The 27,109-nt window shown below is 44.0% G+C and overlaps 2 protein-coding genes across 3 annotated transcripts in view; one reads left to right on the top strand and one right to left on the bottom strand.

Moving 5' to 3' along the window:
- The window catches only part of mrpl58 (mitochondrial ribosomal protein L58), an 8,434-nt gene extending 3,039 nt beyond the window's left edge, over positions 1–5,395 (bottom strand). Inside the window, exons 1-5 of the mRNA XM_084134637.1 lie at positions 5,202–5,395; positions 5,089–5,116; positions 3,299–3,358; positions 1,179–1,261; positions 932–1,101 (exon numbers count right to left, since the gene is read on the bottom strand). Of these exons, the coding sequence (XP_083990763.1) occupies positions 932–1,101; positions 1,179–1,261; positions 3,299–3,358; positions 5,089–5,116; positions 5,202–5,375 (515 nt within the window). The 5' untranslated portion in view covers positions 5,376–5,395. The remainder of the gene's footprint in view (positions 1–931; positions 1,102–1,178; positions 1,262–3,298; positions 3,359–5,088; positions 5,117–5,201) is intronic.
- A 1,054-nt stretch (positions 5,396–6,449) lies between these two features.
- On the top strand, positions 6,450–27,046 carry wdr45b (WD repeat domain 45B). 2 transcript variants are annotated; one of them, XM_084135636.1, is made up of 10 exons: positions 6,450–6,846; positions 7,854–7,928; positions 14,081–14,182; positions 14,400–14,487; positions 15,275–15,369; positions 15,452–15,642; positions 16,456–16,541; positions 17,057–17,158; positions 25,735–25,856; positions 25,959–27,046. In XM_084135636.1, exons 1-10 carry the CDS (start codon positions 6,780–6,782, stop codon positions 26,063–26,065), a joined length of 1,035 nt encoding a protein of 344 aa, XP_083991762.1. In that variant the 5' UTR covers positions 6,450–6,779; the 3' UTR covers positions 26,066–27,046. The 2 variants fall into 2 exon arrangements, with proteins under 2 accessions (XP_083991762.1, XP_083991761.1); XM_084135635.1 differs by having other exon boundaries at positions 7,854–8,001.
- Positions 27,047–27,109: the final 63 nt, after the last annotated feature.

Below are 27,109 nucleotides of genomic sequence, written 5' to 3'. Positions count from 1 at the left end.
AACCTGTGAGATCTGTAACCTGTGATCTCTCTAACCTCTGAGCTCTCTAACCTGTGATCTCTCTAACCTCTGAGCTCTCTAACCTGTGAGCTCTGGAACCTGTGAGTTCTGTAACCTGTGATCTCTGTAACCTCTGAGCTCTCTAACCTGTGATCTCTCTAACCTCTGAGCTCTCTAACCTGTGATCTCTCTAACCTGTGAGATCTGTAACCTGTGATCTCTCTAACCTCTGAGCTCTCTAACCTGTGATCTCTCTAACCTCTGAGCTCTCTAACCTGTGAGCTCTGTAACCTGTGATCTCTCTAACCTGTGAGTTCTGTAACCTGTGATCTCTCTAACCTGTGAGATCTGTAACCTGTGATCTCTCTAACCTCTGAGCTCTGTAACCTGTGATCTCTCTAACCTGTGAGCTCTGTAACCTGTGATCTCTCTAACCTGTGAGCTCTGGAACCTGTGAGTTCTGTAACCTGTGAGTTCTGTAACCTGTGATCTCTCTAACCTGTGATCTCTCTAACCTCTGATCTCTCTAACCTGTGAGATCTGTAACCTGTGAGTTCTGTAACCTGTGATCTCTCTAACCTGTGAGTTCTGGAACCTGTGAGTTCTGTAACCTCTGAGCTCTCTAACCTGTGATCTCTCTAACCTGTGATCTCTCTAACCTGTGATCTCTCTAACCTGTGATCTCTCTAACCTGTGAGCTCTGGAACCTGTGAGTTCTGTAACCTGTGATCTCTGTAACCTGTGAGTTCTGTAACCTGTGATCTCTCTAACCTGTGAGATCTGTAACCTGTGATCTCTCTAACCTCTGAGCTCTGTAACCTGTGATCTCTCTAACCTCTGATCTCTCTAACCTGTGATCTCTCTAACCTGTGAGCTCTCTAACCTGTGAGCTCTGGAACCTGTGAGTTCTGTAACCTCTGAGCTCTCTAACCTGTGAGCTCTGAGAGCGAGATCCTCCACTGACGGTTCTGGCTTCTGTCGACTGGCTTCAGTGATCATCTCTGAGATCTTCTGGAGACAGTCTTCAAGGTTCCTCTGCTGGCTTCTGCTCATCTCTGAGGTCACAATTAACTCCCCTGCTTTGTTGACACGAGTTTTATTCTGTTGACACAGGTATTACTGTCATGAGCAGTGCATGCGACACAAAGTATGTATGTTATCATATGTGCTACTCTCACCTTCAGAAGAATCTCTCTCCTAACTTCTTCTGGAATCCACTCTGCTGTCTGCACATGGAAACGCACCTCTGCTTTCGTACTGACTGCAAACAGATATTACAGAATGTTAAGTGACAAAATGTGATCCTTAAATAAACAGCACTAGTGATTAGTGCCGGGCGGTATACCAGTTCATACCGAACACCGGTGTTCACTTTTGTTATGATATGATTTTTTAAAGGGGAACATGGCAACTCATTTCTTCGCTGATTTTCCCTTTTGTTGTTGCGTGGTTTCTCAACGAGCTCCCCCTACAGCTGTGGGCCGTATATTTCACAACACTGTAGTAAAAAAATCTCACTTGCGGCACCCCCCCTTTCTACCGCTGCTCATGTGCATTTGTTATTATGGGAGCCGGCCAACTTTATCGTGTGGAGCTGTGTGTACCGAGGTGGGTAATGCATCATACACAGTATCATATGGCGTGTGTGTTTATGTTGAATTGCCGTAAAGCAGTTTGTGTTTCTCGCTCGTTCTCGCTTCTCACGACACTTCCTATTTCCAGCTTACCGGGACGTTAGTCCCCATGTTGCAAGGTTGGTTTTCCGCCGGGGAACGCTGGGGGGTGCGGGGAAAGTCACCATTCTCACCAGAACAGGTTGTTTAACCATCCAAATTATTTCTAAACGGATTTATTAAGTTGAAATAGTTGCCAAGTTCCCCTTTAATATACCGCAATACCGGTGTATGTCGCTTTGTTGGGAATACGTTATGGCACTGTTCCTTTCACACAGGGAAATTGTGTGATGATGATGAAATTGATGATCCCGGCAAATTGCCGGGAAATTGCCAGAACGCCTTTGTGAACGCAAACACGACCCGGGATTGATGCCGGGTTGGGAACCTAGTAACATTGCCGTGTTCAGTCCCGGAGCGCGCGCTGTGTGAACAAAAGCCGTAATAATGCCGTGTCGTAGTGATGACGCTGAAGCCCGGGTCAAATCCTGGGTCACTTTTTCCGTGTATTGGAAAATCTATTTGTGGTTGGCATTGACATTGTTGAATAAACATGAGCACTGCATGTTTCAAAGTCAAAAGGTGGCGCGGGTGTTTTTATATGAATGTATCTGAAGTGAACTGACGGTCTTAGGGACTGTTCGTGTTTTACTTAAGGGGCTACCGGAGGAGTTTTGAGATCTATAGTCAAAATAGACTTGACCCTCCCTTCGGCAGCAATACATTTTTCTATGACCCTCCAAAATGATTGTGAAAAAAGGCACGACCCTCCCCGATAATTTATTGATTACTTCTGTACTGGTTTGCGCTTGGCAAAGATGTTCAGATATCTCTATGCCTAGTAGACATAAACCAAACGTTCATTAAAAAGGGTCCTGTACAGGGCTGTACAGTGCGACATACATCTACGAAAAGATTGGTCTGTGCGATGAATAAATGTAGCACGCGTGCGATACAGTTTTGTAAACTCCGTTACTTGTGTTTGTTTTCAGACATGATAACAGTCGTTTTATACTTGTGCTTATGCGATATCACGATTTTTGATCTTGGATGATTTAACGATCTGCTTTTGAAGAAATATATAAGTATCGTGCTACAGCGCACATCCTATCAGCTGCAGTTCTGGCGCCTCAAGCTTGGTTTATTCTCGCCGCGTCCACGCCAGATTGCGCGGTGTGCACGCCAGATTTTGTAACTGCGTGGCTCCGCATCCGAAGATGCACGACTTCAAGCCGAATCTGGCCGAGCATATACGTCTCATCACACCGGCACCCAGTTTGTGAGTCTAGTAGTTGCTTAAATGTACAAAATGAGCCTACAATAGCAGACATAAGCCCCGTTCTCGAAACGAAATGAAAATGTTTAGTAAAATCTAACCTGTAATAATACTAGTGTGGATTTTTTCTACAATATTCACTCATGACAGTAAAATAGGGCATTATAATTCACTCTACTGCAGTATTTCCTCTCTCAATTATTAGAAAATGTGGTTAACACCCAGTCATACTTGAAAAAAAAAATACCGTCATAATTTTGAAAAATTCCGCGATTTTTGGTTATACCGCCCAGCACTGCAAGTGATCGACAGAACACCTTCACGAACACTAGTCATAAACACAGTTTACCCTTGTTGACATGCTGGCCGCCGGGTCCGCTGCTCCGACTGTATGCTATCTTCAGTTTATCTGTGAAATGAAAGACAGTTTCAGCAGATTCAGATTTCAGTCAGTAACATCGTCTGATCTCAGTCAGTTATCAGTGTTTCCCCTACAATGTATTAAGCAGCGCCGCTGCAAAATCTTCACATGATCAATAATATCACGACATTCACTTAACACACGTTGCCATAAAAGGGGCCGTTCACATGTAGATATTTCAAATGTGGGCGCGCGGCAAGCGCGCTCATAATAGAAGCGACGCGGCGCGCACGTTTCCAGCATGGACAGATCAAAAGGTTTTCAGGCGCGCCTCTGTTCATGGTTGGCATAGCAACGACAGACGCCACGGGAGAGCGAGCAAGCGCTTGTGCAAAGGAGAAAGCGGTACGAACTTTTCTCCGTTGAAGTCTATGGGGTCGCTGTGTCCATTTTTTTACTGTCTATGGGAAATATGCCGTCCCGCCCCTCCGTGTTCGGCAATAAGGTTTCATTCTCGCGCAGCTTGTTTTAGTAACTTCACGTGCGAGTCTTTTCCGCTCCGTGTTTGCGCCGCGCTCTCGGTTCCGTGTGTGTGTGAGTGTGTGTCGGCGAACTGCGCTCTCTGCTCAATGTTCCACTCTGTGTTTGCGATGCGCGTTCTGCTCTGTGGTTAACGGCCCAAACGCTCCAATCATGTACCGATCATGCACTGGAAAAGCAAAGTATGCTCAAATAACGTGAAATGTCTCAGTAGTAGACTTCTGTTTGCTGAGCTGGTATAGCCATGCATGGTAAAATTACCTGCTCTGATCACATACTCTGGTAATAATAGCTTTGTATTACTATATTTTATTTTGATAATTAGTCAAAAAATAAATCTGTTAAATCTGAGTATGTTGCATAGAACTGAATGAAGAATAATATATTGATGTTTTATATTTTAATATAGGGCTATTTTCTGTCCAATTTGTGTGGACATTTTTCTTTTTTCCCCCTTTTTTGTGTGTTTGATTTAATTAGTGATTCTACATTTAAATATTGATGATTACAAGTTTGGAGGAAATGCAATTAATTGCGATTAATCACAGCAAATTGTGCGATTAATTCGTTATTTTTTTTAATCGATTCCCAGCCGTAATATATATATATATACAGTGCTATGCATACGTTTAGACACCCATGCTAAAGTTGACTAAAAAGAGGAATAAAAAATCATCTTTTGGAAATTGAACTTAATGCCTTAATTTAAAAAATGAGGAAAAATCCAACCTTTAAGGACACCAATTTTCTTTGTGAATGAATAATGTATCGTAAATAAATAAATGTTCTTCCTTAAAATACAGGGTGCATAAGTTTGGACACTCCTATGTTAAATTCCCATAGAGGCAGGCAGATTTTTATTTTTAAAGGCCAGTTACTTCATGGATCCAGGATACTATGCATCCTGATAAAGTTCCCTTGGCCTTTGGAATTAAAATAGCCCCACATCATCACATAGCCTTCACCATACCTAGAGATTTTTTTTTTTTACATAGTGCCCCTTTCTTACATTTGAGCCTCAAAATGTATGTCTCAAAATGTCCATTTCTATCCACAAAACTTGCCAGAAGTCATGGTTTAAGGGGTTATTAAAAAAAAAATCTTCAGGGGGTGCATGCCCCCGGACCCCCCGCGAGCGGCTTTGTAACAACCTCCGGCACGTAACAGCACCGCTGCTGGAAAAATGTATAGGGGAAACACTGGTTATAATAACAGTTATAATAATGATGAACTCTTACCAACCGGGATGCGCGAGAGCAGATCGTCCTGACAATAAACAGAAACATTGTGTTTACATAAGCAATGTGATGTTGCACGTCATTTAGAGAAAATACAGAAAAACATGTTTCACCTGTGTAAAATGCGATGCTTTTTTCACGTGGAAATAACTGCTGTCTGCATAGCGCTTCGATCGCGTTTTGTTACTATTGAATACAGTTACTAATCGACGGCATATATTCCTCGAGCATGACAGATTATACAGCTGCAAGAAACAGAAACTTGTAACCATGGATGCCGCCGCCATGTTGAAAATAAAGAAACACGTGCGATGAAAACATCCGCTTATGCTTCGAATGGGCGGTGACTTCACACAGCCTACATATAAAAATAAATAGAAATGCTAAAAAGCTGGAAAAATAAATCCTGTATATCAGCAGGATTATATATATCTCTTAAAATCAGAAAATCTGTGATCCTATACTTTTTTTTCTTTCAAAACCACAGCTTTAATGGACTAATTTTAGCCTCATATATGGCATTATTCAGTCTTAGCAACTATCTGTAATATTAGACCCAGACACTGCAGCTGCCCGACACCAACTCGCCGTCAGTAGAACTGAGTAGAACCGAGAGTGGTAGAAATCAGAAGTGGCTTTAATCGTTAAATTGCTTTTATTTGTAGTTTTTCTCAAAATAGGATTTCAAGGAGAGCATTTGGGACAAAAATGTTGGTTGTGATCATGACTTTTCAGTGGTCATTTTTTAAAAACTTTTAAAATATGCCTAATTAAATAGGCCTATTTGTTTACAATGTGGGTATAAACACAAATGTCGACTGCTGGTGTTTATGTTCACATTCATTGTTTTATTGAGTTAACGTCATTTTAACATTTATTTTTATAGTTAACGGAACGACATTTGTAATTATTTTCCTTTGTCAATGCGAGTAAACAATAGGAAAGGTTCCACCGAGATTTGAACTCGGATCGCTGGATTCAGAGTCCAGAGTGCTAACCATTACACCATGGAACCGCTTAAAGCCACGATGCGCCAACGAGTGAAGTTAAACCATTATATTCAACAGTAACATTAACTTATGTATTATTAAATATCCATATAGTTTCTCCTCTACGTAGCCATTGGGAACACGTGATCCACAATTGACCCATCTTTGTAATATTAATCTAAACTCTCCAGAGTTAGACCGACTGGTTGAATCGCAGTGGTGTAAATATAAGAGCAGAAGCGGAAGAGCAAAAGCAGTCACCCCAGATGGGACTCGAACCCACAATCCCTGGCTTAGGAGGCCAGTGCCTTATCCATTAGGCCACTGGGGCAGTGACAGTATCAATGAGGAACAATTTCATACTTAAACACTGATTCACGGAGGCGCTTCCGCTTTTTCTTCTTCACTTGGTATTTTATTGTCGCCTACAATATCAGTTACGCTCCCGTATATATAAAACTTTAGCAAAATCGCGTGTTTCTTGTAGCACAGTAAATATCTACTATAAAGTAACAATAGCGATTGGCAAAAGTCCGGCAGACAGACAGGCAGGCAGACAGTCGGCACTTTATTTCCTGACAGACAGTCATGATGTTAAACTGTGCTGTGTAGCATTAGCATTAGCCTACAGCTCTAGGAATGCCGTCCTCTAGTTAGGGTTACAGTCTTTTCATTTTGATTAGACAAATAACATCAAGCACTATGAATTTATTACCATCAAATCCTCACGGTAATGGATTACTTTATGCTGGATTTAACCAGGATCACGGTAAGATGTTTACTATTAGCTAACGCAAGCTAACATCACTCTGATAACGTTACTTACCGTTCCCGTTATGAATCAGAGGCAAGAGAACTGTTTACTGTACACATTACAACACATCAGTGTTTTCATTTTGTTTGTTGTTGCCAGTCCAAGCGTCTACTTGTAAAATGTGTTAAACTTGATGAACAAGACTGTTGTTAAGCTAACGAACAGCTGATTAGCCACAGAATCACATGAGTGTTTTCCTTTTAGGGCTGCTGTCAGCGTTTTATGTTGGGTTTTTTAATTGGCCAACAATTGTAGCTATATAAGAGTATCGACTGTAACGTTGTAAAAAAGTGACCAAAAGTTTACTTATCAAGTAAATAAAGACTGACCGTTGATGTAAGTTAGCGGCTAACTGTAATAGCTAGCTTTAGTATGAATCGGAGCAATTGGATTTCAATAAACCTAAACAACACACTACAATGTAAAGTGTTTTTAAAAAAAGTCTATCTAAATCCTATTACGTGCGTAATGCGATGTGTTAATAACTATACCACAATATGGGCTCAAATAATTGTATTATAGCCAGTGAGGATGAAGACATTAACGGGTTTAACATACGGATTTATGCAGGTTTCTCTCTGTCACAGTGACATTTACTGCTAATAATCATAACTGGGTGTAATGAAGCTCTTCTGAAGCTTTAGATCGCAATGTTTAATCTAGTCCTAATACATGTTTGAGCTGTTTTAACTAAAAACATAACTTAAAATATGTCACTGCCACTGTTTTGTCTCAGGGTTCACACCAGTAAAGGTTTTTTCTATTTGCATGATTATAAAAGCTGCCTAATTGAGCTAAGGTTTAATCCTGGCTTAATCTAAGCCCTGTCTGTGAAACCAGGCCTAAATATCCATCAATCTCTTAGTTGTACTTTACTCAGTAATCGCTTCCCAGGCAGATGAAAATAAATGGATTCTCATAAATAAACTTGTCTGATACTGAAATGTCTGTTTTCCCACCAGGATGTTTTGCGTGTGGAATGGAGAATGGATTCAGGGTTTATAACACAGACCCGCTCAAAGAAAAAGAGAAACAAGGTGAGTCTGCAGATGTTCACTCACGAGATACAGATGGAGAGAAACACTTCAGATCAGACGACAATATGTGGAAGTTAGTAACTACTTCATATTTTTGCTTATGTGATTTTTAAATCTTGCTTCATATTAATGCATACATACAGCTGAGGGAAAATATGCATTAGTGTTTAGTTCATCGTCAGAAGAAGGCATGATGACTCAGGAATAATTTCCCAGAGTAGAATTTCCCACACACACACACACACACACACACACACACACAGGGGCGTAGCAGCCATTATAAAAGTGGGGGGGACAAAAGCTGTATGTGACCATAGGATGTGACCCAAAGGTGATGTTCATAACAGTGTTTTTCCTGGCTCAAAATGAGGCGGACGTGGTAAAATCCTAATAATGTATTTTAATAATAAGATAATTAAATGTGTATTTTTTTGTAGATTATCATACACCCTAATGTGTTTCCCACATTATTTTTGTGGGTGGAGCTTAGTACCCCCCCCCCCCCCCCCCGGAAGAAAATTTTGTACATTTTAAAGATAAATTCATTAATCTGGTGCACTTTGAGTCACCCGAGTCCATAATCCACCCGCAAACCGCCCGATGATATTCTCTGATTTAGATATCTGCATCTGATCATCACATTACAATTATTCAAATTCTCAATGTTAAGCATGATAATATGGTACCATATCACACTGAAGTAGGCTGATTTAAAATGAACATTTATTTAAAATAAAAGTTCTACTTTTGGCAAAATTACATTTCCTTAATAGCCTAAACAGAGGCTTTACTCCCTTAAATTTACTCCCTTCAAACTTAAATTGTCAATGTTTCATTACATCACTGTTTGAAAACACCATTTTTTTATACCTTTATAAAGGGCATCTTTCCTTTCAAATTCTTAAATTTGATCAATATATTCAATAAAATAAGACACTAGGCTGTTACCAATCAAATTAAATAATTTACATTGAAAAAGTATAACTGTATTTATTTGGATTATTTTAAATATTTTTGAATATACAAATAAGAAAATGTTCAAAAGAATGATACTTTATGAAACTAAACCGCCAGTAGGAGGCGGTAAGCGACCATCTTAATGAGCGAGTCATTGATTGATTCATTCAAACGATTCGTTCAAACGGCTGATTTATTCAGAATGAGGCAGTTTATGAATGGGTAATTGAATCTTTGACTCAACCGATTCGTTCAAAACGCTGAATCATTCAGTAATGCAGCAAGTGTTGCTGTGAGATGTGCGATGGTTCTGCTGTGATCTTTGTTTGGAACTATTTTCGCTGCTGAAACAGAACAAAAACAGTCATTGCGTCTAAAATGTAAGTGACTTAATTTTAACTATTTGTTTATTGAACTGTTATGAAACCAGTCACGGTTTCAATGTTGATGGCATTCAGGAAAACAGCTGGTAGTGTGTAGCCTAGGCTATATATTGTTTCTTAACTAAAATATGTTATAACTGCGCGAGCCTCAACAGCGCAACATTAGGCCTATATTATTATCAACTATGGGCTATCAATCGCCACTTACATCAAATTAAATAAAACAGAATCATCCTCACGTTTTCGGTGATTCCCTGGTTATTTTTTATTTTTATATAAAAAACTGTTTTAATCAGGGCATTTGTCCAGTTGGGCAAGTAGTAGGCCTACAATTCTGCGTGTTTGAAAAAAGGATGTAATCGTCCTCTGCTTTTTTCTGGGGTTCATTTTACCCCAGACGGCCAAACAGCCAAACAGCAAAGTAACTAAACACAACGAACGAAAATTGGCAAGAGCAACAAGAGATTTGAAGCTCATGGCAGACACGCAGAGATGATTCGCGCTGTGATTGGCTGAATGTTAGTTCACTCAAGTCTGAGAACACGGGCAGAAATATTGGCGCTCGCTGGGTCAAAAAAAAAAAAATGCGGGGGACAGAATCACCTGTTTCTAAAAGTGAGGGGGACGTGTCCCCCCCGTCCCCCCCGGTTGCTACGCCCCTGCACACACACACATTTTATGTGATCCAGTGTGAGTTTATGGGCTCCAGTGTGAGTTTATGGGCTCCAGTGTGAGTTTATGGGCTCCAGTGTGAGTTTATGGGATCCAGTGTGAGTTTATGGGATCCCGTGTGAGTTTATGAGATCCCGTGTGAGTTTATGGGCTCCAGTGTGAGTTTATGAGATCCAGTGTGAGTTTAGTTTATGGGATCCAGTGTGAGTTTATGGCATCCAGTGTGAGTTTATGAGATCCAGTGTGAGTTTATGAGATCCAGTGTTAGTTTATGGGATCCAGTGTGAGTTTATGAGATCCAGTGTGAGTTTATGAGATCCAGTGTGAGTTTATGGGATCCAGTGTGAGTTTATGAGATCCAGTGTGAGTTTATGGGATCCAGTGTGAGTTTATGAGATCCAGTGTGAGTTTAGTTTATGGGATCCAGTGTGAGTTTATGGGATCCAGTGTGAGTTTAGTTTATGGGATCTAGTGTGAGTTTAGTTTATGGGATCCAGTGTGAGTTTATGGGATCCAGTGTGAGTTTATGGGATCCAGTGTGAGTTTATGGGATCCAGTGTGAGTTGAGTTTATGGGATCCAGTGTGAGTTTAGTTTGTGGGATCCAGTGTGAGTTTAGTTTGTGGGATCCAGTGTGAGTTTATGAGATCCAGTGTGAGTTTAGTTTATGAGATCCAGTGTGAGTTAATGGGATCCAGTGTGAGTTTATGAGATCCAGTGTGAGTTAATGGGATCCAGTGTGAGTTTATGGGCTCCAGTGTGAGTTTATGGGCTCCAGTGTGAGTTTATGGGATCCAGTGTGAGTTTACGGCCTCCAGTGTGAGTTTATGGGCTCCAGTGTGAGTTTATGGGATCCCGTGTGAGTTTATGAGATCCCGTGTGAGTTTATGGGCTCCAGTGTGAGTTTATGAGATCCAGTGTGAGTTTAGTTTATGGGATCCAGTGTGAGTTTATGGCATCCAGTGTGAGTTTATGAGATCCAGTGTGAGTTTATGAGATCCAGTGTTAGTTTATGGGATCCAGTGTGAGTTTATGAGATCCAGTGTGAGTTTATGAGATCCAGTGTGAGTTTATGGGATCCAGTGTGAGTTTATGAGATCCAGTGTGAGTTTATGGGATCCAGTGTGAGTTTATGAGATCCAGTGTGAGTTTAGTTTATGGGATCCAGTGTGAGTTTATGGGATCCAGTGTGAGTTTAGTTTATGGGATCTAGTGTGAGTTTAGTTTATGGGATCCAGTGTGAGTTTATGGGATCCAGTGTGAGTTTATGGGATCCAGTGTGAGTTTATGGGATCCAGTGTGAGTTGAGTTTATGGGATCCAGTGTGAGTTTAGTTTGTGGGATCCAGTGTGAGTTTAGTTTGTGGGATCCAGTGTGAGTTTATGAGATCCAGTGTGAGTTTAGTTTATGAGATCCAGTGTGAGTTAATGGGATCCAGTGTGAGTTTATGAGATCCAGTGTGAGTTAATGGGATCCAGTGTGAGTTTATGGGCTCCAGTGTGAGTTTATGGGCTCCAGTGTGAGTTTATGGGATCCAGTGTGAGTTTACGGCCTCCAGTGTGAGTTTATGGGCTCCAGTGTGAGTTTATGAGATCCAGTGTGAGTTTAGTTTGTGGGATCCAGTGTGAGTTTATGAGATCCAGTGTGAGTTTAGTTTATGGGATCCAGTGTGAGTTTATGGGATCCAGTGTGAGTTTAGTTTATGGGATCTAGTGTGAGTTTAGTTTATGGGATCCAGTGTGAGTTTATGGGATCCAGTGTGAGTTTATGGGATCCAGTGTGAGTTTATGGGATCCAGTGTGAGTTGAGTTTATGGGATCCAGTGTGAGTTTAGTTTGTGGGATCCAGTGTGAGTTTAGTTTGTGGGATCCAGTGTGAGTTTATGAGATCCAGTGTGAGTTTAGTTTATGAGATCCAGTGTGAGTTAATGGGATCCAGTGTGAGTTTATGAGATCCAGTGTGAGTTAATGGGATCCAGTGTGAGTTTATGGGCTCCAGTGTGAGTTTATGGGCTCCAGTGTGAGTTTATGGGATCCAGTGTGAGTTTACGGCCTCCAGTGTGAGTTTATGGGCTCCAGTGTGAGTTTATGGGCTCCAGTGTGAGTTTAGTTTGTGGGATCCAGTGTGAGTTTATGAGATCCAGTGTGAGTTTAGTTTATGAGATCCAGTGTGAGTTTATGGGATCCAGTGTGAGTTTAGTTTATGGGATCCAGTGTGAGTTTAGTTTATGGGATCCAGTGTGAGTTTATGGGATCCAGTGTGAGTTTAGTTTATGGGATCCAGTGTGAGTTTAGTTTATGGGATCCAGTGTGAGTTTATGGGATCCAGTGTGAGTTTATGGGATCCAGTGTGAGTTTAGTTTATGGGATCCAGTGTGAGTTTATGGGATCCAGTGTGAGTTTAATTTATGGGATCCAGTGTGAGTTTATGAGATCCAGTGTGAGTTTAGTTTATGAGATCCAGTGTGAGTTTATGGGATCCAGTGTGAGTTTAGTTTATGGGATCTAGTGTGAGTTTAGTTTATGGGATCCAGTGTGAGTTTATGGGATCCAGTGTGAGTTTAGTTTATGGGATCCAGTGTGAGTTTAGTTTATGGGATCCAGTGTGAGTTTATGGGATCCAGTGTGAGTTTATGGGATCCAGTGTGAGTTTAGTTTATGGGATCCAGTGTGAGTTTATGGGATCCAGTGTGAGTTTAATTTATGGGATCCAGTGTGAGTTTATGAGATCCAGTGTGAGTTTAGTTTATGAGATCCAGTGTGAGTTTATGGGATCCAGTGTGAGTTTAGTTTATGAGATCCAGTGTGAGTTTATGAGATCCAGTGTGAGTTTAGTTTATGAGATCCAGTGTGAGTTTATGAGATCCAGTGTGAGTTTATGGGATCCAGTGTGAGTTTATGAGATCCAGTGTGAGTTAATGGGATCCAGTGTGAGTTTATGAGATCCAGTGTGAGTTTATGAGATCCAGTGTGAGTTTAGTTTATGAGATCCAGTGTGAGTTTATGAGATCCAGTGTGAGTTTATGGGATCCAGTGTGAGTTTATGAGATCCAGTGTGAGTTAATGGGATCCAGTGTGAGTTTATGAGATCCAGTGTGAGTTTATGAGATCCAGTGTGAGTTTAGTTTATGAGATCCAGTGTGAGTTTATGGGATCCAGTGTGAGTTTATGAGATCCAGTGTGAGTTTATGGGCTCCAGTGTGAGTTTAGTTTATGAGATCCAGTGTGAGTTTATGAGATCCAGTGTGAGTTTATGAGATCCAGTGTGAGTTTATGGGCTCCAGTGTGAGTTTATGGGCTCCAGTGTGAGTTTATGAGATCCAGTGTGAGTTTATGGGATCCAGTGTGAGTTTATGGGATCCAGTGTAAGTTTATGAGATCCAGTGTGAGTTTATGAGATCCAGTGTGAGTTTACGGGCTCCAGTGTGAGTTTATGGGCTCCAGTGTGAGTTTATGGGCTCCAGTGTGAGTTTATGGGATCCAGTGTGAGTTTATGGGCTCCAGTGTGAGTTTATGAGATCCAGTGTGAGTTTATGGGATCCAGTGTAAGTTTATGAGATCCAGTGTGAGTTTATGAGATCCAGTGTGAGTTTACGGGCTCCAGTGTGAGTTTATGGGCTCCAGTGTGAGTTTATGGGCTCCAGTGTGAGTTTATGGGCTCCAGTGTGAGTTTATGGGCTCCAGTGTGAGTTTATGAGATCCAGTGTGAGTTTATGGGATCCAGTGTGAGTTTATGGGATCCAGTGTAAGTTTATGAGATCCAGTGTGAGTTTATGAGATCCAGTGTGAGTTTACGGGCTCCAGTGTGAGTTTATGAGATCCAGTGTGAGTTTAGTTTATGGGATCCAGTGTGAGTTTATGGGATCCAGTGTGAGTTTAGTTTATGGGATCCAGTGTGAGTTTAGTTTATGGGATCCAGTGTGAGTTTAGTTTATGGGATCCAGTGTGAGTTTATGGGATCCAGTGTGAGTTTAGTTTATGAGATCCAGTGTGAGTTTAGTTTATGGGATCCAGTGTGAGTTTATGGGATCCAGTGTAAGTTTATGAGATCCAGTGTGAGTTTATGGGATCCAGTGTAAGTTTATGAGATCCAGTGTGAGTTTATGGGATCTGCTGTGGACTCAGTGCTTCTCTGTTCTCAGAGTTTCTGGAGGGAGGAGTCGGTCACGTGGAGATGCTTTTCCGATGCAATTATCTTGCGCTTGTTGGAGGCGGGAAAAAGCCAAAGTACCCTCCCAATAAAGGTATATTTCTCTTTGAGATGGACGCTGGTTGGAGGCTTTATGGCATAATTTGCTAAAGTTGTGAACAAGGTAACACACATTTAGTGCATGTTCTACTGAATTAGTGGGTAATTTCAAAACGTATTTGACATTTATGAATCTATTTAGCACAGTTAACACTAACCCTAACCCAAATCTGTAAAAACATATGTTTGCATGTTTCCTGTGTTTGTGTTAGTGATGATTTGGGATGATCTGAAAAAAAAGACTGTGATAGAGATCGAGTTTTCCACCGAGGTCAAAGCTGTGAAGCTTCGCCATGACAGGTATCTGAACTCAAGCTCAAGTTCTTCTAGTTGCATTTAATAGCCTATTCTTTGGTATAATATTTGTTAGATTTTGATGCTGAAAATATCTGACAGCGGAAATGAGTTTCAAACCTGTATGAGTTTCTTTGTTTCTGTTGAGCGCAAAATAAGTTATTTTGAAGAATGTTGGTAATCAGACATCTGACTTAAGCCATTGACTTCCATACTAGGGAAAAAAAACAGTCTGGAAGTGAATGTCTAAAGTCAGATGTCTGATTAGCAACATTCTAACTTCTTTTGCGCTCAACAGAACAAAGAATCTCATACAGGTTTGGAACAGCATGAGGGCAAGTAAGTGACAGAATTAAAATTTTTGGGTGAACTGTCCCTTTAAGAAGATTCACCGCCCAATAACACAAGTGCAGTTCGGCTTCTGTAGCGTCATATTAAACATCAGCATTAGAGCCATAATGTCAGGTCACCTAAAGCATCTTTGACACTGACGGACAAATATTGTACAGTAAAACCAGTCAAATCATCATGATTTTGATACCATAATAAAAACTCTTGACTGAAACAAAACTTAAACATGTTATTATCGCATAGCGTTAAAATATTTTTCATTTATGTAAATATTGCTTTTAGAAAGTGAAGAAAAAGTGAAAAGTAAAATGAATAGCAAAGGATCGCATTACAATTAATAAATCAAAGAGTGTTTTTTAGAGGCTTATTAACACTGTGGAACACATTAATGATCATCTTTAAGTTCCTCCTTCGAGCTGAATCTGCTTGTTTGGTGTTTCAGAATCGTGGTGGTCCTGGATTCCATGATTAAAGTCTTCACATTCACTCATAACCCTCATCAGCTGCACGTGTTCGAGACCTGCTATAACCCCAAAGGTACGTCAGCGCGCTCACAGAGTTAGCAGCGATGCTAATCAAGCGTAAGATCTGTGTGTTCTCACTCTGATCGTCTCTGCAGGTTTGTGTGTCTTGTGCCCAAACAGCAACAACTCGCTGCTGGCGTTCCCGGCCACACACTCGGGACACGTGCAGATCGTGGATCTGGCCAACACCGAGAAGCCTCCGCTGGACATCCCCGCGCACGAGGGCTCGCTGTGCTGCGTAGCGCTAAACCTGCAGGGCACGCGCATCGCCACTGCGTCTGAGAAGGTGTGTCCCTATCAGATCCTGCGCTGGGTTTACACTGGGGTCACACACTGACACACACACACGAGCCGCGCTGGAGTGTGTTTCCCGTACAGCGCTGTAACTCCTGCTTCACTACTATAGTGCGATACATCGTTGAAGAAATCCACTTGTTAGTCTCGACTGTTTCCCGAAACCATATTATCACAAATTGGTCGTTCAGCCACGTTGGTTGATGATGTCAGCAGGTGTTGGAGTAATAACTACTGTTAATGAATCTGTTTGAGGTCTAATTAATGCGAGATGTTTGGCTATAAATGATGAACATGGCATCTGAGGACTATTTCTGCTTTATTTCCAGATTCAATCATAGACTCGTTCTTACACACTAGAGCTCGTTCACACATGCACACTCTTCAGAAACTACACTTTAAATCTCTCGACGAACTAAAAGATGTAAATGACATTTGTATGTATTCTAAATTAAAGACACAGATTGCTCTGAATGTCAGCTTGGTTGTTTTGCTCAAGATCAGGATTTATTGAGTCCACATGTCATGCAAACTAGAAACTCTTCTTCTAAGCACAGGTCGAGATCTGTCGCTCACACACACAACTCTGCGATGCTGTTTGCGAATGTTTGTTAGAACGATGGTTTCGGGAAACACCGACTCGTTGAACTGCTGATAACAGCAGAACTTGTGACTATAGTTGGCTAACGATGCTTTCTGGAAACACACCCCTGTTTGATCATGTGACTAGATGGATCTCTAACTCTGCTTGTGAGTGAGTGTGTGAGCGTTCGGCTAATGGAGGTGTGTGTGTGTGTGTTCTCAGGGAACCCTGATCAGGATATTCGACACCTCGGCTGGGCAACTGATCCAGGAGCTGAGGAGAGGATCACAGACCGCCAACATTTACTGGTAATCCACACACACTCTTCTCGTAAGCCCTGTTCGCACGGGACGAGCTTCACCAGAGTAACGTCACTTTACCACAGGACGGCTGTAATAATAATCGCCAATTCATACGGGATAAGATATCTCAGTGTGTTTATAACTGAGTGTGTGTGTTTATAACTGAGAGTGTGTGTGTTTATAACTGAGTGTGTGTGTTTATAACAGACTGAGAGTGTGTGTGTTTATAACTGAGAGAGTGTGTGTTTATAACTGAGAGTGTGTGTGTTTATAACTGAGAGAGTGTGTGTTTATAACTGAGAGAGTGTGTGTTTATAACTGAGAGTGTGTGTGTTTATAACAGACTGAGAGTGTGTGTGTTTATAACTGAGAGAGTGTGTGTTTACAACTGAGAGTGTGTGTGTTTATAACTGAGAGTGTGTGTGTTTATAACTGAGAGAGTGTGTGTTTATAACTGAGAGAGTGTGTGTTTATAACTGAGAGTGTGTGTGTTTATAACTGAGAGTGTGTGTGTATTTCAGCATCAATTTCAACCAGGACGCGTCTCTGATCTGCGTTTCCAGTGATCACGGCACAATCCACGTATTTGCAGCGGAGGATCCCAAGAGGAACAAGCAGTCCAGGTGTGTGTGTGTGTTGAAGTAGTCCAGGTGTGTGTGTTGAAGCACTCCAGGTGTGTGTGTGTTGAAGCATTCCAGGTGTGTGTGTTGAAGCAGTCCAGGTGTGTGTGTGTGTTGAAGCAGTCCAGGTGTGTGTGTGTTGAAGCAGTCCAGGTGTGTGTGTGCGTGTGTGTTGAAGCAGTCCAGGTGTGTGTGTGTGTTGAAGCAGTCCAGGTGTGTGTGTGTGTGTGTGTTGAAGCAGTCCAGGTGTGTGTGTGTTGAAGCAGTCCCGGTTTCAGGCTCGTCGTTGTTGATATTGTCTGGTGTTTATGCTGAGATGTCCAGTCGTGCTCTGCTCTCCTCTAACTCTGCGTCTCCTCTAACTCTGCTCTCGTCTCCTCTAACTCTGCTCTCCTCTAACTCTGCGTCTCCTCTAACTCTGCTCTCGTCTCCTCTAACTCTGCTCTCCTCTAACTCTGCGTCTCCTCTAACTCTGCTCTCGTCTCCTCTAACTCTGCTCTGCTCTCCTCTAACTCTGCGTCTCCTCTAACTCTGCGTCTCCTCTAACTCTGCTCTCCTCTAACTCTGCGTCTCCTCTAACTCTGCTCTCCTCTAACTCTGCGTCTCCTCTAACTCTGCTCTCGTCTCCTCTAACTCTGCTCTGCTCTCCTCTAACTCTGCGTCTCCTCTAACTCTGCTCTGCTGCTCTCGTCTCCTCTAACTCTGCTCTGCATCTCCTCTAACTCTGCTCTCCTCTAACTCTGCGTCTCCTCTAACTCTGCTCTCGTCTCCTCTAACTCTGCGTCTCCTCTAACTCTGCGTCTCCTCTATCTCTGCTCTCGTCTCCTCTAACTCTGCTCTGCATCTCCTCTAACTCTGCTCTGCATCTCCTCTAACTCTGCTCTCCTCTAACTCTGCGTCTCCTCTAACTCTGCTCTCCTCTAACTCTGCTCTCCTCTAACTCTGCTCTGCTCTCCTCTAACTCTGCTCTGCATCTCCTCTAACTCTGCTCTGCTCTCCTCTAACTCTGCGTCTCCTCTATCTCTGCTCTCGTCTCCTCTAACTCTGCTCTGCATCTCCTCTAACTCTGCTCTGCATCTCCTCTAACTCTGCTCTCCTCTAACTCTGCTCTCCTCTAACTCTGCTCTGCTCTCCTCTAACTCTGCTCTGCATCTCCTCTAACTCTGCGTCTCCTCTAACTCTGCGTCTCCTCTAACTCTGCTGTCCTCTAACTCTGCGTCTCCTCTAACTCTGCTCTCGTCTCCTCTAACTCTGCTCTGCATCTCCTCTAACTCTGCTCTCCTCTAACTCTGCTCTCGTCTCCTCTAACTCTGCTCTCCTCTAACTCTGCGTCTCCTCTAACTCTGCGTCTCCTCTAACTCTGCGTCTCCTCTAACTCTGCTCTCGTCTCCTCTAACTCTGCTCTCCTCTAACTCTGCGTCTCCTCTAACTCTGCATCTCCTCTAACTCTGCTCTCCTCTAACTCTGCTCTCGTCTCCTCTAACTCTGCTCTCCTCTAACTCTGCTCTCCTCTAACTCTGCGTCTCCTCTAACTCTGCTCTGCATCTCCTCTAACTCTGCTCTCGTCTCCTCTAACTCTGCTCTCCTCTAACTCTGCTCTCGTCTCCTCTAACTCTGCGTCTCCTCTAACTCTGCTCTCCTCTAACTCTACTCTCGTCTCCTCTAACTCTGCGTCTCCTCTAACTCTGCTCTCCTCTAACTCTGCGTCTCCTCTAACTCTGCGTCTTCTCTAACTCTGCTCTCCTCTAACTAGTGTTGTCAAAAGACCCGGTACTTCGGTACCAAGTCGGTACTAATTTTTTTTAAACGTCACGGTACCAGGTTTTCTCAAACCCGGTACTTGATGCGCGTGCATGCCCAAGGCGCGTGCAGTTGCGTCCTCTTCATAAAAGCGCTGATGGCGATCGGCGGTGCTGCTTCTGATGTGGTGCTGATGGTTTTCCGCGTGCAGATCATTGGTGCAGATACGTTATTTCAAATGGAACGGCACGCTCATAATAGAAGCGGCACGCTCGTTTTTCCATGCGCGTTCATGGATGCATAGCAACGACAGACGCCACGGGAGTACAAACGCTTGTGGAACTGCACTCTCCATGACGACGAGGAAGTGTGACATAGGCCTATTAATTGATTTCTAGCCCTTGCATTAGCTTTACTACTAGATATATTTATGGAGATGAGAAATAAAAAGCCGTCATTAATATCAGTCCGTCAGAAAAGCAGTTCTAGTCTTATTCTTGGCTGGATAACTCTTAGCAGGTTTAAAAAGCCCTTTTAAAGTTAAATATGAATGCAGTTTTGGATTAAATAAAAGTATAGTCAAGTCAAATAAAACATATTTTATCTCCTGTATAGTTTGGTAATGCTACAATAAGATACCATTCATTAACATCACTTAATGCGTTATCTAACATAACACATTGAGTGAACAATATATTTTTACAACATTAATTAATGATTGTGAAGGTTATTTAATACAAACACTTGATTGGTCAGGTTTGTTCACTTCATTCATTGTGCATTAAATAATGTTAACAGAAATAATGTTAACTTTTGATTTTAAAAATGTATTTTTAAATTAACCCCTAAAGGAGAATAATTGCGACAGTATATAGCCTAACTATTGTTTTTTTGTTAGGTCATTTTATCTAATGTTATCTAACAAATGGAATCTTATTGTAAAGTGTTTTTAATACTACAGTTTCCATCTTTGTAACTGATACACTTTAATATAATTATGTAAATTTAATCTAAATTAAGCTTTGGTACCGAAATTGGTACCGAGAACCGTGGATTTTCACTGGTATCGGTACCGAATACTGAAATTTTGGTACCGTGACAACACTACCTCTAACTCTGCGTCTCCTCTAACTCTGCTCTCGTCTCCTCTAACTCTGCTCTGCATCTCCTCTAACTCTGCTCTCCTCTAACTCTGCTCTCGTCTCCTCTAACTCTGCGTCTCCTCTAACTCTGCTCTCGTCTCCTCTAACTCTGCGTCTCCTCTAACTCTGCTCTCCTCTAACTCTGCGTCTCCTCTAACTCTGCTCTCGTCTCCTCTAACTCTGCTCTCGTCTCCTCTAACTCTGCTCTGCATCTCCTCTAACTCTGCGTCTCCTCTAACTCTGCTCTCGTCTCCTCTAACTCTGCGTCTCCTCTAACTCTGCTCTCCTCTAACTCTGCTCTCCTCTAACTCTGCTCTCGTCTCCTCTAACTCTGCTCTGCATCTCCTCTAACTCTGCTCTCCTCTAACTCTGCTCTCCTCTAACTCTGCTCTCGTCTCCTCTAACTCTGCTCTGCATCTCCTCTAACTCTGCTCTCCTCTATCTCTGCTCTCGTCTCCTCTAACTCTGCATCTCCTCTAACTCTGCTCTCCTCTAACTCTGCGTCTCCTCTAACTCTGCTCTGCATCTCCTCTAACTCTGCTCTCCTCTATCTCTGCTCTCGTCTCCTCTAACTCTGCATCTCCTCTAACTCTGCTCTCCTCTATCTCTGCTCTCGTCTTCTCTAACTCTGCATCTCCTCTAACTCTGCGTCTCCTCTAACTCTGCGTCTCCTCTAACTCTGCGTCTCCTCTAACTCTGCTCTCCTCTAACTCTGCGTCTCCTCTAACTCTGCTCTCGTCTCCTCTAACTCTGCTCTGCATCTCCTCTAACTCTGCTCTCCTCTAACTCTGCTCTCCTCTAACTCTGCTCTCCTCTAACTCTGTGTCTCCTCTAACTCTGCTCTCCTCTAACTCTGCGTCTCCTCTAACTCTGCTCTCGTCTCCTCTAACTCTGCTCTGCATCTCCTCTAACTCTGCTCTCCTCTAACTCTGCTCTCCTCTAACTCCGCGTCTCCTCTAACTCTGCGTCTCCTCTAACTCTGCTCTCCTCTAACTCTGCTCTCGTCTCCTCTAACTCTGCTCTGCATCTCCTCTAACTCTGCTCTCCTATAACTCTGCGTCTCCTCTAACTCTGCGTCTCCTCTAACTCTGCTCTCCTCTAACTCTGCTCTCGTCTCCTCTAACTCTGCGTCTCCTCTATCTCTGCTCTCGTCTCCTCTAACTCTGCTCTGCATCTCCTCTAACTCTGCTCTCCTCTAACTCTGCTCTCCTCTAACTCTGCTCTCGTCTCCTCTAACTCTGCTCTCGTCTCCTCTAACTCTGCTCTCCTCTAACTCTGCTCTCCTCTCCTCTAACTCTGCTCTCGTCTCCTCTAACTCTGCTCTCGTCTCCTCTAACTCTCCTCTCGTCTCCTCTAACTCTGCTCTCGTCTCCTCTAACTCTGCTCTCGTCTCCTCTAACTCTGCTCTCGTCTCCTCTAACTCTGCTCTCCTCTAACTCTGCTCTCGTCTCCTCTAACTCTGCTCTCGTCTCCTCTAACTCTGCTCTCCTCTAACTCTGCTCTCGTCTAACTCTGCTCTCGTCTCCTCTAACTCTGCTCTCGTCTCCTCTAACTCTGCTCTCGTCTCCTCTAACTCTGCGTCTCCTCTAACTCTGCTCTCCTCTAACTCTGCTCTCGTCTCCTCTAACTCTGCTCTCCTCTAACTCTGCTCTCGTCTCCTCTAACTCTGCTCTCGTCTCCTCTAACTCTGCTCTCGTCTCCTCTAATGCTGCTCTCGTCTCCTCTAACTCTGCGTCTCCTCTGACTCTGCGTCTCCTCGTCTCCTCTAACTCTGCGTCTCCTCTATCTCTGCTCTCGTCTCCTCTAACTCTGCATCTCCTCTAACTCTGCTCTCCTCTAACTCTGCGTCTCCTCTAACTCTGCGTCTCCTCTAACTCTGCTCTCCTCTAACTCTGCGTCTCCTCTAACTCTGCTCTCGTCTCCTCTAACTCTGCTCTGCATCTCCTCTAACTCTGCTCTCCTCTAACTCTGCGTCTCCTCTAACTCTGCTCTCCTCTAACTCTGCTCTGCTCTCCTCTAACTCTGCTCTCCTCTAACTCTGCGTCTCCTCTAACTCTGCTCTCGTCTCCTCTAACTCTGCTCTGCATCTCCTCTAACTCTGCTCTCCTCTAACTCTGCTCTCCTCTAACTCTGCGTCTCCTCTAACTCTGCGTCTCCTCTAACTCTGCGTCTCCTCTAACTCTGCTCTGCTTCTCCTCTAACTCTGCTCTCCTCTAACTCTGCGTCTCCTCTAACTCTGCTCTCCTCTAACTCTGCTCTCGTCTCCTCTAACTCTGCTCTGCATCTCCTCTAACTCTGCTCTCCTATAACTCTGCGTCTCCTCTAACTCTGCGTCTCCTCTAACTCTGCTCTCCTCTAACTCTGCTCTCGTCTCCTCTAACTCTGCGTCTCCTCTATCTCTGCTCTCGTCTCCTCTAACTCTGCTCTGCATCTCCTCTAACTCTGCTCTCCTCTAACTCTGCTCTCCTCTAACTCTGCTCTGCTCTCCTCTAACTCTGCTCTGCATCTCCTCTAACTCTGCTCTCCTCTAACTCTGCTCTCGTCTCCTCTAACTCTGCTCTCCTCTAACTCTGCGTCTCCTCTAACTCTGCGTCTCCTCTAACTCTGCTCTCGTCTCCTCTAACTCTGCTCTCCTCTAACTCTGCGTCTCCTCTAACTCTGCATCTCCTCTAACTCTGCTCTCCTCTAACTCTGCTCTCGTCTCCTCTAACTCTGCTCTCCTCTAACTCTGCTCTCCTCTATCTCTGCTCTCGTCTCCTCTAACTCTGCTCTCGTCTCCTCTAACTCTGCTCTCCTCTAACTCTGCTCTCGTCTCCTCTAACTCTGCTCTCCTCTAACTCTGCTCTCGTCTCCTCTAACTCTGCTCTCGTCTCCTCTAACTCTGCTCTCGTCTCCTCTAATGCTGCTCTCGTCTCCTCTAACTCTGCGTCTCCTCTGACTCTGCGTCTCCTCGTCTCCTCTAACTCTGCGTCTCCTCTATCTCTGCTCTCGTCTCCTCTAACTCTGCGTCTCCTCTAACTCTGCTCTCCTCTACCTCTGCTCTCGTCTCCTCTAACTCTGCGTCTCCTCTAACTCTGCGTCTCCTCTAACTCTGCTCTCCTCTATCTCTGCTCTCGTCTCCTCTAACTCTGCTCTCGTCTCCTCTATCTCTGCTCTCGTCTCCTCTAACTCTGTGTCTCCTCTAACTCTGCTCTCGTCTCCTCTAACTCTGCGTCTCCTCTATCTCTGCTCTCGTCTCCTCTAACTCTGCGTCTCCTCTATCTCTGCTCTCGTCTCCTCTAACTCTGCGTCTCCTCTATCTCTGCTCTGCGTCTCCTCTATCTCTGCTCTCGTCTCCTCTATCTCTGCTCTCGTCTCCTCTAACTCTGCTCTCCTCTAACTCTGCGTCTCCTCTAACTCTGCGTCTCCTCTAACTCTGCGTCTCCTCTAACTCTGCGTCTCCTCTAACTCTGCTCTCCTCTATCTCTGCTCTCGTCTCCTCTAACTCTGCGTCTCCTCTATCTCTGCTCTCGTCTCCTCTAACTCTGCGTCTCCTCTAACTCTGCTCTCCTCTATCTCTGCTCTCGTCTCCTCTAACTCTGCGTCTCCTCTAACTCTGCGTCTCCTCTATCTCTGCTCTCGTCTCCTCTATCTCTGCTCTCGTCTCCTCTAACTCTGCTCTCCTCTAACTCTGCGTCTCCTCTAACTCTGCTCTCCTCTATCTCTGCTCTCGTCTCCTCTAACTCTGCGTCTCCTCTAACTCTGCTCTCCTCTATCTCTGCTCTCGTCACCTCTAACTCTGCGTCTCCTCTAACTCTGCTCTCGTCTCCTCTAACTCTGCGTCTCCTCTAACTCTGCTCTCCTCTATCTCTGCTCTCGTCTCCTCTAACTCTGCGTCTCCTCTAACTCTGCTCTCGTCTCCTCTGACTCTGCGTCTCCTCTAACTCTGCTCTCGTCTCCTCTAACTCTGCGTCTCCTCTAACTCTGCTCTCGTCTCCTCTAACTCTGCGTCTCCTCTAACTCTGCTCTCGTCTCCTCTAACTCTGCGTCTCCTCTAACTCTGCTCTCCTCTGACTCTGCTCTCGTCTCCTCTGACTCTGCGTCTCCTCTATCTCTGCTCTCGTCTCCTCTATCTCTGCTCTCGTCTCCTCTAACTCTGCGTCTCCTCTAACTCTGCTCTCCTCTATCTCTGCTCTCGTCTCCTCTAACTCTGCGTCTCCTCTATCTCTGCTCTCGTCTCCTCTATCTCTGCTCTCGTCTCCTCTAACTCTGCGTCTCCTCTAACTCTGCTCTCCTCTATCTCTGCTCTCGTCTCCTCTAACTCTGCGTCTCCTCTAACTCTGCTCTCCTCTATCTCTGCTCTCGTCTCCTCTAACTCTGCGTCTCCTCTATCTCTGCTCTCGTCTCCTCTAACTCTGCGTCTCCTCTAACTCTGTGTCTCCTCTATCTCTGCTCTCGTCTCCTCTAACTCTGCGTCTCCTCTATCTCTGCTCTCGTCTCCTCTATCTCTGCTCTCGTCTCCTCTAACTCTGCTCTCCTCTAACTCTGCGTCTCCTCTATCTCTGCTCTCGTCTCCTCTATCTCTGCTCTCGTCTCCTCTAACTCTGCGTCTCCTCTAACTCTGCTCTCCTCTATCTCTGCTCTCGTCACCTCTAACTCTGCGTCTCCTCTAACTCTGCTCTCGTCTCCTCTAACTCTGCGTCTCCTCTAACTCTGCTCTCCTCTATCTCTGCTCTCGTCTCCTCTAACTCTGCGTCTCCTCTAACTCTGCTCTCGTCTCCTCTGACTCTGCGTCTCCTCTAACTCTGCGTCTCCTCTAACTCTGCTCTCGTCTCCTCTAACTCTGCGTCTCCTCTAACTCTGCTCTCGTCTCCTCTAACTCTGCGTCTCCTCTAACTCTGCTCTCCTCTGACTCTGCTCTCGTCTCCTCTGACTCTGCGTCTCCTCTATCTCTGCTCTCGTCTCCTCTATCTCTGCTCTCGTCTCCTCTAACTCTGCGTCTCCTCTAACTCTGCTCTCCTCTATCTCTGCTCTCGTCTCCTCTAACTCTGTGTCTCCTCTATCTCTGCTCTCGTCTCCTCTAACTCTGCGTCTCCTCTAACTCTGCGTCTCCTCTAACTCTGCTCTCCTCTATCTCTGCTCTTGTCTCCTCTATCTCTGCGTCTCCTCTACCTCTGCGTCTCCTCTAACTCTGCGTCTCCTCTAACTCTGCTCTCGTCTCCTCTAACTCTGCGTCTCCTCTAACTCTGCTCTCGTCTCCTCTAACTCTGCTCTCCTCTATCTCTGCTCTTGTCTCCTCTATCTCTGTGTCTCCTCTACCTCTGCGTCTCCTCTAACTCTGCGTCTCCTCTAACTCTGCTCTCGTCTCCTCTAACTCTGCGTCTCCTCTAACTCTGCGTCTCCTCTATCTCTGCTCTTGTCTCCTCTACCTCTGCGTCTCCTCTACCTCTGCGTCTCCTCTAACTCTGCGTCTCCTCTAACTCTGCTCTCGTCTCCTCTAACTCTGCTCTCGTCTCCTCTAACTCTGCTCTCCTCTATCTCTGCTCTTGTCTCCTCTATCTCTGTGTCTCCTCTACCTCTGCGTCTCCTCTAACTCTGCGTCTCCTCTAACTCTGCTCTCGTCTCCTCTAACTCTGCGTCTCCTCTAACTCTGCTCTCGTCTCCTCTAACTCTGTGTCTCCTCTAACTCTGCGTCTCCTCTATCCCTGCTCTCCACAGCTTGGCATCCGCCAGTTTCCTGCCCAAGTATTTCAGCTCCAAGTGGAGTTTCTCCAAGTTCCAGGTGCCGTCCGGTTCTCCCTGCGTCTGTGCCTTCGGGACCGAACCCAACGCTGTGATCGGTATACACACACTTCACACTTCAGCTCTTATTATGAACAACAGCCTTATAACATGCATGTGCTGAACGTTCCCACTGACTCCCTGATTCCCAACTCTTCCAGCGATTTGCTCGGACGGGAGCTACTACAAGTTTCTGTTTAACCAGAAGGGCGAGTGTTCGAGGGATGTGTACGCGCAGTTCCTGGAGATGACCGACGAGAAGATCTGAACACACACTCACACACACACACACACACACACACACTACTTGACTTTACCAGATTCTTGCGTCTCAGAGTTTCCCGGATGTGGACTCCGGTGGGATTCGGAGCGTCACACAGACGAGCAGGAGAGAACACTCGCTCTAAAGTCTCTCCTGGCTCCACGATGACTGAAACTGAGACCACAGAGAGAGTGACAAGGGAAACATGACTTTTTTTGAAAGGACAACCTTTTTTAAACGGTCTTCCATGGGATTTTTAAGCGTCCTCGGCAGGAGCGATGATCCGGGCCACTAGCTGATCTAATGTAGGAGTGCCTCTGTGATTCACATCCGCATCATTCACACTATATATTTGCAAACTATTTGTTAGTGTTAGAAATTGTTTTTCTTGCTGTAAGAACACAGATAAAAAAAAAAATCACGTAACTACATATTATATAGACTAGTGTAACAAAACAGACATGTTTGGGTGTACATGTGTGCTCCTCATTTCATGCAATGCAATATTTTTTCTTCCGCAAGGATTTGCTGGCTTTAAGGAAATCTGATTAATATTCTCTCAGTGTAAAGGTTGTGCTTCAGTAATTATCACACGAGTAACATGACAGATTTACTCCACATTTACACTCCTAATGGTTTCAAATAAAATGATCAGCTTTCCCCAAATTAACCCAGAATAACTACATTGCTACTTTAAAAAAAGGTTAATGTTTGGAGATTGTAAACTCTTGCAGTAATTCTCTTCAGGACGAATGCGCCAGAAGTGCCCAGTCTCATCACCTGAAGAACAGTGTTTTTAAGTTTGTTTGTCTTCATTCTTATAACTGTTCTTTGAAATGTATCTTTCAGCGATTTTGTTACTCATTTGATGCTTTTGTCATTGATAACGTGCAAGTGATACGCATAATTTCACGAAGATGATGATGTAAGATGATGCGCACAGAATTCAGTATCATATGACAAATTAAAGACGATTGTAAACAATTAGGAATGGCAAATCCTTCATGCCACTGCTGACGTGTAACTAGCAGGGTCAGGGTTAGGGTTATC

This window comes from Abramis brama (assembly GCF_963993115.1).
Source record: "Abramis brama genome assembly, chromosome: 14".
NCBI lineage: Eukaryota > Metazoa > Chordata > Actinopteri > Cypriniformes > Leuciscidae > Abramis > Abramis brama.
Note: the sequence above shows the minus strand (reverse complement) of the source record. Positions and strands in the feature narration are given on the sequence as shown.

Coding starts and splice junctions, on each gene's coding strand:
- wdr45b (XM_084135635.1), top strand. CDS start 6,811: ATGGATTACTTTATGCTGGATTTAACCAGGATCACG. Junction 15,370..15,451: donor GACCTGCTATAACCCCAAAG/GTACGTCAGCGC, acceptor TCGTCTCTGCAG/GTTTGTGTGTCTTGTGCCCA. Junction 25,857..25,958: donor CGAACCCAACGCTGTGATCG/GTATACACACAC, acceptor CAACTCTTCCAG/CGATTTGCTCGGACGGGAGC.